The 10,799-nt window shown below is 38.0% G+C and overlaps 2 protein-coding genes across 2 annotated transcripts in view; one reads left to right on the plus strand and one right to left on the minus strand.

Moving 5' to 3' along the window:
• The window catches only part of LOC108723659 (uncharacterized), an 11,319-nt gene extending 5,149 nt beyond the window's left edge, over positions 1-6,170 (plus strand). The window contains exons 3-6 of the mRNA XM_018449567.1: positions 1-1,742; positions 2,535-2,835; positions 4,678-4,897; positions 5,135-6,170. The exon at positions 1-1,742 is cut by the window's left edge and continues 15 nt beyond it. Of these exons, the coding sequence (XP_018305069.1) occupies positions 1-1,742; positions 2,535-2,835; positions 4,678-4,897; positions 5,135-5,328 (2,457 nt within the window). The 3' untranslated portion in view covers positions 5,329-6,170. The remainder of the gene's footprint in view (positions 1,743-2,534; positions 2,836-4,677; positions 4,898-5,134) is intronic.
• Positions 6,171-7,364: 1,194 nt separating this feature from the next.
• Positions 7,365-8,902, minus strand: Syx18 (syntaxin 18). The gene has a single exon (XM_018449566.1). The coding sequence runs from the start codon at positions 8,826-8,828 to the stop codon at positions 7,863-7,865; it is 966 nt and encodes a 321-aa protein (XP_018305068.1). The 5' UTR covers positions 8,829-8,902; the 3' UTR covers positions 7,365-7,862.
• Between the last annotated feature and the right edge of the window lie 1,897 nt (positions 8,903-10,799).

The raw sequence follows: 10,799 nt of genomic DNA on the forward strand, positions 1-10,799 counted from the left end.
GGTGTCTATGTGAAGCTCAAGTGTCTGGTGCACATGGACGAGAACACGAAGGAGTTCGTGAGGAAGGAGTTGACTGTAGTACAGTGCGAGCCCGTAATCGATTCGAGCAGACAGAAGAATGAAGATAGTCAGGCCTCGTTGGCAGATATCTCCGACAACAAGGAGTCCTCGCCTGGTTCCGTGAACAGCAATCCCCAGTTATATCAACTTTTTCCGTCCCGGTGGTCCATGATGTCGTCATCAAGCTCAGCGTCCAGCGCTGCTTCTTTGGCTTTTAAGATGGCTAAAAACAGTAGGCACCTCTTCACGATGCCGACGGGCCCACCAAAGCACACGAAGAAATCTTCCCAGGACATTTCATCAACAGTGGTGGACAAACAGACGTTGGATGAGACTTACGATCGTTTGACGCACGAATGGAAGAATCACCGCCTGCTCGCAGCGACAATCCTGAATTACGTAAACATGGAACTGAGCAGTAATACCTCCGTCGTCGCAGCCCCCACGATTGTCGATACTTTCGCGAATGTGAGCAACGAGCGACTGGACGATCATCGTCATCACTTAGAAAAAAACAATATGCGCTCGTCGACGCCGTCGGATCACCCCACGAGTTCGAAAGTGGAATTAACCGCCACGCCGAAGAGCACGAAAAAGGGCAGCAAAGCTGCAAAGAGACCGAGGAGCAAATTGACGAGATCGAACGTCGCGCAGATCAACGGCGAGAACGGCGTCAAAAATATCCCGAACGAATCAACTCTGCACGCATCCATTATGGAGACGGACACACCGAGCAAAAAGAAGAGCAAGTTAGAGGAGGACGAGCGGCTGGTAAACGACGTGGGCACTCCGGTGAAGTCACCGCGAAGCATGCTAGCCGACGAGCTAATCGGTAAGAACGTTTTCGCCAAATGGTCGGACAACAACTACTATCTTGGCACGGTGAGCGATCGGCTGAAGGCCAAGTACAAGGTGAACTTCTACGACGGCAAGAGTAAGACGCTCATACCCGAGTTTGTGATACCGATACCAAAGATTCTGAAGAAGGGTCTGTCTGTATACGCGACTACGAAGACCGACGATTACGGTTCCTGCGGAATCATCATCGACGTTGAAACGTCGACCAACGGCGACACGCACTACACGGTGGAGACCGATGAGGGCGAGAAATTGCGCGTGCAAATACAGAACATCTCCTTGTCTGCTGATCAGGCGCAGGTGTTGAAGGAAGAAGTGGACTCCGTAAGTAAGGGTTCCCTGCCGAGCACACCGAAGGCGCTCGGCCAGGTGACCTTGGACAACATGGTTGATGGCAAACGACGCTCCAAGAGAATCGGCACGCCACTCTCCTTGACTCCTAAGTTCAGAAACAATGCTGGCGGATCGAGCGCCTCGATCAGTAACATCAAACCAGAACCCTCGGTGTCCGGCATGTCCGCCAAGTTGAAGAAGGAAAAGGCATTGTCGGAGAGCGAGGGGATGTCGAGCGATTCAAACGTCGAATCGACTCGCAATAAACTGAAGGATGAATATGTTCTGATGGGAATACAGAGAGAGATAATTGGCACGCCGTTTGAACAAATCGCAAAAGGACCGCAGAGTAGGAACAAGAGCAAATCACGTAGCAAGAAGAAGGAGGACCCGGAAATGATTGCTACTCTTGGTCCGATCCCTACGAACTCCAACATCTTCAAGGGCACGTCATTCATCCTTACTTGCATACCCTTAGAGAAATTGGAAAGGTATCTTTTACTTATTCATTTGACAATTGAACGGAGGAATCTTAACTCTAGTAAGAATTAATGCTAGACTCGAGGAATTAACATAATAAATAAAGATATATAGTGACTGCCAAAAGATCAGTAATTTTATTGTATTGCTCAGATGAAGAATCTTTAAATTAAAGATCTAGCATACAATTATTTAATATATTCTTAATATACAGGGTATTCCATCTAACGTAACACCCCTTTTATCTTTGCAGGGTAAGATTGAATAAAAATATGTTCAGACAGAATTGTCTGACCTGATGAAACACAAATAATAGCAAAATCAATTTTTTATGATCATATGGAAGTTATGGCTATTTCTTTCAAATAGAATTCTATGATTTTTTTTACATAATATGATTCCTCTAATTATTCTGCAGAAAAGTATTAAGGTAGAGATATTTTACGACTTAAACTATTGATTTTTGACATCTCTACCTCAATGTTTTTGAACACAGAATAATTAGAATAACATATTAAGATAAAAAGGGTTATATTAGAGTATTCTAATATTTAAATATCATGTTCTTAAGTTGATTAAAAGAATTTTATTAACTTATAATTTAAATTGAAAACAGATTGACAAAAATGATCATAAAATTATATGTTAGCTGAAAACTTTCGGCAGCCACTGGAATAATATAAAAATATTAAAAAATGAACAAAATACAGCTACCTTTCTTAAGACACAAAGCATTATCTGCATTTTTTGTTTAAATTAAGAATTCTATTCAATATCCACTAACTCATTCTGCACCATTTCAGGTTTCAGGATACAAAGACCAACACTTTGTCGAACACGGAAACGGAAGCCACCGAAACGGATTTCGAAACAGAATACGAGGACGATTGGGTGAAGCGACATTTTGTACGCGAAAGACTTCACGAACAGATCATAGCAGGAGGCGGGAAGATTTACGAGGACTTCGAGAAGATACCGGAGAACGAATACAAGGAAACAATACTCATCACGAACGTGCCAAATACCACGGCAAAGAACATATTGTGTCTATCGGCCGGCATCCACGTATGCAATCACGAATTTGTCATCAGAAGCTGTTTAGAGGTAGCGCGATATCCCTTATTCTATATTAATTTCTTACCTGTTTAATGTAAAGAAAATACGGATTCTCAAAACAGATTATCATTTCATTATCCCTTAACTCATTAAATGACTAAAGCTCTAGATATTTCGAAGTAGCGCAACGAGTCTCCATTTTTTACTTACTAACCATACCCTATACCAATGGTTACGTTTACACCGTGCGCTTAGTCCGCGACCTATACAATAGGTGCCTTTGTTTAACCTACAAGATAAACAAGGACATCTATTGTATAGGCTGTAGCCTAAATACACGGTGTAAACGTGGCCAATATTACTAAGGTTGCATTCGAGGAGCGCACTATTAGCGCTATTTGTGCCATCTATCTTTGTTTTACGTTTAATAAATGAAGATAGAAAGATACAAGTAGTACTAATAGTGCCCGAATGCACCCTAAGCGCTTATTGAACAACAGATCGAACCACTAGGGCTGCGTTCCACTTAACGCTCACAACGCTCGTGGAATCATTTCATCCTTATCGTTTATCAAATGTTAAACAAGGACAAACGATGCTCGCGAACGTTGCGAGCGTTAAGTGGAACGCAGCCTAGATCGAAATGACGGTCAAAATAGGCAATAGGAAAGTTGTCGGCATTTCGGCTCAGGGTATTAATCATGAAACTTTTTTCCTAGGATGAAAAGTGAAAAATTTCTCCATTAACTTTAATGGTTAAAATTTTCACTTTCCATCCTAGGGATAGTTTCATTATTGATACCCAAATCAAAGAAATGCGCTACTTTGGTATATCTAGAGCTTTAATAATGACTCCCCATTTCATGTTTTCCATTTTCTTAATAAAAATAGAAAAAGGAAGATTATAGATTATACGTAAACAAATATAACCAGAATTACAAATTTTGGGCAGCGTTAGTCTAACAAATCTAGATAACGTTATTTAGTATTAACCTTCTGAGGACCGGCATGTTTTTAATCGACTTTTTTATTTTAAAGGCTAGAACTTTTTTGTCAATGAGTGCATTCAGTACTACAACCGCTTACTGAGCGCTCAGTGAGCTTTTACACCCGATTGGCATATTCCGTTAGAACTAAAAATATAGACTAAACAGATACAAGAGCTCTCTGAGCGCTCAGTGAGCGGTCGTGGTACTGGGTGCATTCAAGTACTACAACCGCTCAGTGAGCTCTTGTATCTGTTTGTTCTATATTTTTAGTTCTAACGGAATATACCAATAAGATGCAAGCGCTCACTGAGCGCTCAGTGAGCGGTTGTAATTCTGAATGCACCCACTGAATGCAGAATATCAATGCCAATGGGCGCGTTCAAGTTGACAAAGCGGCTAGCCTGCTCGCCAAACAAATGAATATAATTGGTTGTTACTTACAGATCCAACCAATCATATTCAATTGCTCGGTAAGCATGCCTAGCCATTTTGCCGTCTTGAACTCGCCCAATATCAGCTGCGGTCCACTTGACGCTACAAACGCTTTGAAGCATTCTTTGATTAGTCAATTCGTAAAATTCTTTGTTCTGATTGGTCGCTTTGAAGCGTTTGTAGCGTCAAGTGAATCGTAGCCATCATGGGGTTGAATGGCGAAAAAGGTGGCGTCACTGTTGAGTCCCAAAAGGGACCTCCGGTCCTCCAAAGGTTAAAATAAATTTTATATAAAAAGTTTGTTGGATGTACACTTTATATCTTTATTATATACATCTTCCTTTCAGTGTAGTTTCTTTTACAATATTTTCGCTGTATGTCATCATGATTTCGTCTATTATCGTATTTGATTAAATTACCAACAATTGCGTCACGTATAACAGTCAAACATTTGATCGTACGTTTTTAGGAAAAGACCGTCAACAAGGATGATGTTGCTCTTCCAAACGGCTGGAGTTTGCAGAGAAAAACTTACGTAGAATCGTATGAGACGTTTAGAAAGAAACCATTCTCAGAAATCGTCGTGATAATTCCTAGTCTGGCATCCATCAATTTGCCACAATTTGCCACATTCTGGCGGCAAGTCTGCGAGCACGCGGGGGCGGTAGTTATAATCGCGGAGAGCTCAGGTATTTGATTTCGTCGTCAAGAACTATAAGTTTTTTCTTTAAAGCAAATTTGCTTTTCAGTAATTACTGATATACATATAATATATATATATATTAAGATAAAGAGTACATCATTTATTAAATATGTATAGAAATTCAAATAAAATTATTTCACACGCGCGCGCGCGTGTGTTATCTCAAAATTACGATTCATAGAAAAACTTATGGAATCTTTTATTTATTTATTTTTTTTTTCAGATGCCATGGAGACGGATTTTGCCAATACTGTAGTGGTTGTGTCTAACTGGAAGTGTCCGTTGTGGGCACAGAAAAGGGCGATTCAACTAAATATTCCAATTCTATCCACCACGTGGGTAGTTCAGTGTATAATCGAGGGCAAACTCTGCCCACAAAACCATCCACGTTACAGTTATACTTGTATACCAAATTAGGAGTTTTCGTTAATTAGAAAACTGTTATTTTTACAATCGTGAGTAAGTCGTCTACGATCAATGTGGCTACTAGAATATATTTTCTTTTGTTTTCCAAGTTTTTTCCATTTTTTTTTCGGCCTTCCACGTCATATTGCAATAAGACGAAAGGATAACTTTACAATCAAAAATCTTGATATTTTTCGAATTCCTCCTTTTATAATAATATTCCTCTTTTTATAATATTTTACCGTTTCTGATACGCTAGCATGTACGCGATGTATTGACTACATTGTATTTTCTCTAGACACATCCCCGAATTATTCTTTCTATCTTACATTTGTACGTTTGATAATGACTGATGATCGATATAATTCATGCATTTTTATACGGCAATTCATCGTACGAGGATATGTGTATAATGCTTTACACTTTTGTAAGATTTTGTATAAAAATAGACGTGTGCGCGGGAACCGCAGGTCAGTTTTATACACGACATAGGTAAATCCTTATCGTGTGTAAAACATCTTAAGAAATCGTATCTTTACAATAATTCAATCATAATTGTGCCGCGCCGAATTGCTCTCATACGTAGGCAAGAAACACATGATTAATTTCAGTCAATGCAGATATTCTCGAGGAAACGACGCGGAATCAATAAATAAATTCTTACTCCGCTTTCTATTGATTTTTTATAAACGGGCACATTTACATGTCTAGCAGATCTAACTAATTTAACGACATTAAGACTTCTGTTTTCTCACCACGTGGAATTATATAAGAGACCAGAAATGAAGTGAATTTGTTTCCTTGCGATGTAAATTATCAAATTCAAGATAAATTAACTTTTTCGCACTCATTCGATATTCATTCTCTCTAAAAATATAAAATTTTTACATAAAGAAAAATTATATATAAAAGAACTAACTTCCGTTTTTTCAGTTTCTGATCTCTCATAATTCGTTACGATTGCAGGGAAAGGAAACAGAAGTCTTAAGAGAATATTTTTATGAAAGATAAGAACAGTTCCTTGATGGACACGATGTTAGAAATGTAATTGGCAAAACTTCAAGTTTCATTAAAGTAAATTACCGAGGTGTATGTTTTTGTACGTGCACATGTGCGAAGACACGTTGTATATAAGTAAATATATACAAATTTTATTATATATATGTATATATATGTACAGGGGATTGACAAAATAATATGTGAATACCAGAGAAATATAATACAATCTCTTCTAATTGCTTAAAAGATATTGGAGGAGGAAATCTCACTCTGCTCTTCAAAACTACAAATGACTCGATATTTAAATCAGGCGATTACATGCCAAGAAAGATGTTGAAATTTTAAAGAACAGAACAATTTTGAAAAATACAGTGATAAGCAAATTTCCTCCTCCAATATTATTTATATAAGCAATTGAAAGATGTTCTATCTACTTATTTTATTAATAAGAAGTTGGCGTATCGTTTGTCTTTAATATAGATTCCATCTTTGTTAGAATCATGCATGCTTGAATAGTGTAATAACTGCGACAATGCAATATTGTACCATTCTTCTAGCAGAACATCCTATAATTGCTTAAAAGATATCGAAGGAGGAAGTCTCACTCTGTTCTTAAAAACTACAAATGATTTATCTTTCCCAGCCTATAATCAGGCGATAACAGAAGTTTTGAAGAACAGAGGACAATTTTCAAAAATAAAGTGAAAAGTAAATTTCCTCCTCCAATATTATTTATATAAGCTAAAATATATATAATATATATAAATATATAAGCTTTTAAAATAGTATTTATATAAAATAATATTTTATTGGTAACTGTTTAAGCATTGTTGACTCTATTCCAACAAAGACAGAAGGTATGCTTCAAAAGCAAATGGTGGGCCAACCTTTTATTAACCCTTGAACACCACACTGGGTTACGGTAACCCAGTCCGTTTGAAAAAATAATTTTTGAAAATTTCTTTCTTTTTTTTTTCAAAATATCTTGGTTACCAGAAATTTTATGATATTCTTATCTATATATTCTTTTTCCTTATTGTCCGTTGTATCGATTAAAAAAAAAAGTTAAAATTGATGCATTAGATCCCGGGATAACAGCAAAAGAAGACTCCAAGGTTATCGTAACCCATGCGTGGTGAAATCAGGTGGCGAAAATAGTGTGGTGTTCAAGGGTTAATAAAACAAGTAATATAAAATAAATAGTATATTTTCTAAGTGTTCATATTATTTTGTTTATTCCCCACATATAGTAAGTTATAGCTATTATGTACAATAATGTCCGGGGATAAAATATAGCAACATATTTTTTGGCAGACGTTTCTCTCTTTCTCTTTCTTTCTATTCTTCCAACCTTTTAGTGTCTCTTCTTTCATTCTTACGAAAGTAACAATTGATACGATCCGTAAAATTCAATAATTTAATAATAGAAATACATTTTACGGATTGTATCAAACATCTCTTATAAATATACAATGTACATTGTACATCGCCTCACTCTCGTATCTTAAAAGCAACTCGGAGATCCATTAATATATATATGGATACTCTTATGGATTGTACCAATCGAGGAATAACAGCGAGAATGATATCACCAGAAGGAAAAAGAGGATCCACACCCTGAGGCCGGCGTTCCGCTGGATCGCTTGGCGGATCTGCTCGTTCGCCTCCTTCACGTTCTCCGTCGATCCGACCACCGTCGTCATCAGCCTGTCCAGGTCCTTGTCTTGGTCCAGAACCTTCTCCGTGAAGATCTCCTGAAGCTCAGCGATGTGCACCACCTTGCTCTCGATCTGCTTCACCTCCTCCGTCATGGTGTTCAGCTCGTTGTACAGCTGCTCGTTCTCCGATTCGAACATCTGGATGTCCTCCGCCGACAATTCCTCCTCGTACGTCATCGTGTTGACGTCGCCGTTGATCTCCTGGATCTTCATCGGGCTGGACTCGTTCGAGCCGTTCTTGGTATCATGATCGTCCGCGGGATCGACCGCGTTCAGGGCCGATTTTTTCGTCACCGTCGCCGACGGCTGGTCTGCCTGCAGCTTGGAGATCCTTCGCATCTCCATGGCCTTCTTCACGCGCATCGCTTTCTGCTCGGAGTATATCTTGCAGACGTTCTTCAAGTAATCCTCTATCAGCAGGAGCATAATTTCGCGATGCTCGATGTTCTGCTGGGTGATCTCCGTCGACGCAGCGATCTCTCGCTTCAAGTCTTTCACCAGCTGCGAGCAGGTGCTCATTATCCGCTGCGCACCCAGGTCGATCTCGTCGCGCTCCACATCCGTCATGTGCGGCGCTGTGGACAGATAGTTGGAGAAGTTCAGGTAGGCTTTGCGGTTCTCCAGCAGGAACTCGCGCAGCTTGGAGATTTGCACGATCACTACGTGCGCCTTCACGCAGAAGGTGCTCTTGCTTCTGGTCCTCCGCGGCTGGCTCTCCGCTGCCGGTGTACCGAGGTCCCTGTTCCGCAGATTCACCGCCTTCACGCTGGCCTTGAACAACGCGCTCACGTCCATCTCTGCGACTCCTCCGGTCTCCCAGAAGGCGACACGTCAAGGCTCCCGTCCAAGTCCTTCCGCCGTGAATAGCACGGGCCTGTAAACAATCAGTATTTGAGGTGTTGAAAACAAAAAGTTATTCTGTTGAAATCGTCACGTTAATAGGAAAGTGACATGTTTCTTAGTTAAAAACCTTCCAGTAGAGCATTTTAAAAATTCTTTTTGAATCTTTGCATAACTTCACTTTCTTTTTACATTATATGTTCAGTTATAGTTGACTCTTCTTGATAATGTAAGTTGAATAAATTATAACAAAGAATATGAATATCGCTCGATATTTGCACAACAAAACAAATTAATTACAAGACGACCAAATAAACGAGCATACAATGTTGTTTATTAATTATTATTTAATATTAGGGTAATATACCGAATATCTAATGTCTAGACGTTAGATAAGACATTCGGAAAATAGATGAAATCCGACATATAACAGTAATTATGTATAGTAAAATAGGCTCTTTTAAATTCATATATTGAAGAAGACTCTGTGAGTCGAAACGTCTAGACATTAGATATTCGGTATGTTACCCTAATATTAAATAATAATTAATAAACGACATGTATGCTCGTTTATTTGGTCGTTTTCTAATTAATTTGAACAAATTATGTCTTTTTCTACTTTCAATTATAATATAGTCTTTAAAACTGTGTCATTTGAGTTTTCAAAATTCCAATACTGCAACTCTATAGGATTGTCTAAATTTCATCTCTTATCAAAGTTATGGTACCTTTCCATATAAGCTGTATGTCGACAAATGTATTACTCAAAAATAATTATTCAAGGAGCATAAAAGCCAATGCAAAGATATTAGTGCAATATTCTATTTATCCTTAGTATATAACAATAATATAACAACGATAACTTTTAAACGTTTTGAGATTAGGTCATCTTCAGTATCAGAATAAAAATTGTAAAATATTTATCTTTAGGCTTACATTATTTAATGCTACATAAATTTTACATATACTTGTATGATGTTCTTGTAGTCTCATTTTTCAGTACCACCCAAGCAACAATTCGACGTCATATGGACATCTAAACCAAATCCCGTAAATTCCTTAGGTACAATGTACCGCCCAAAGACGTCTAATAGACATCGTTAGTACGTCCAATCTCGAATGGCATAGATAATTCTGAAATTATTCCACGTTTTGGAACATTTCAGCGAAATTGCTGAAAATTTGCTGAAACTTTACTGAAAGTGAATTTTTCAGCTAATATACTGAAAAATCACTGAAATCCAACCGAAATTTCTCTGAAATTCTTGCTGAAATTTGAAAATTTTGCTGAAATTTTGTCGAAAATAAATTTTTCGGCTAAAAATCGCTGAAATTAAACTGAAATTTTTTTGAAATGCTGAAATTTTGTTGAAAAGTGTTCCAAAACGTGGAATAATTTCAGCAACATTTTTCCACCAAGGTTCTGACCAATAAATTGTTGAAAACAAAAAGAAGGACATCGAACAGTTATTGAGCTCCAAGATAAATATATATAAAGTTATTTGATAGTTCTTGATCCTCGGATCTTGCTGACGACGATTGTTCGCATACTGCTTGAAAATTAAATATATGTTAGCAACGTACCTTGGACATCCCTAAAATATCTGTAAGTAACTTCATTATAGGACATCCAAGCAATGTCCTTAGAACGTATTTCAGGCGCGGTTTAACATACAGCGACATAAATTGGACTTTTCAGGGCGAATATTTCGGACGTCGAAGGATGTCCAATTGTTGCTTGGGCAGTAGAGTATAGAAAATGTATTGTTTTTCCATAAAAATATATTAGTCTTCAGGGTCGATTTCCTTTCATTGCCTCAAAAATGCTAATTTTTTACTTGTATCACTTTTCTATTAACACAGTGAAATGTCTAAGATGAAATTGAAATGTTAAAACTGAAATTTCCTCGTGACTCACCGTACTCT

The sequence above is a fragment of the Mycetomoellerius zeteki genome, unplaced genomic scaffold, assembly GCF_001594055.1.
Source record: "Mycetomoellerius zeteki isolate Tzet28-1 unplaced genomic scaffold, Tzet1.0 scaffold249, whole genome shotgun sequence".
In the NCBI taxonomy this organism is placed as follows: Eukaryota; Metazoa; Arthropoda; class Insecta; order Hymenoptera; family Formicidae; genus Mycetomoellerius; species Mycetomoellerius zeteki.

What these genes read in the sequence shown, in the direction of transcription:
- Syx18 (XM_018449566.1), bottom strand. Translation starts at nt 8,828, where the DNA reads ATGGACGTGAGCGCGTTGTTCAAGGCCAGCGTGAAGGCGGTGAATCTG.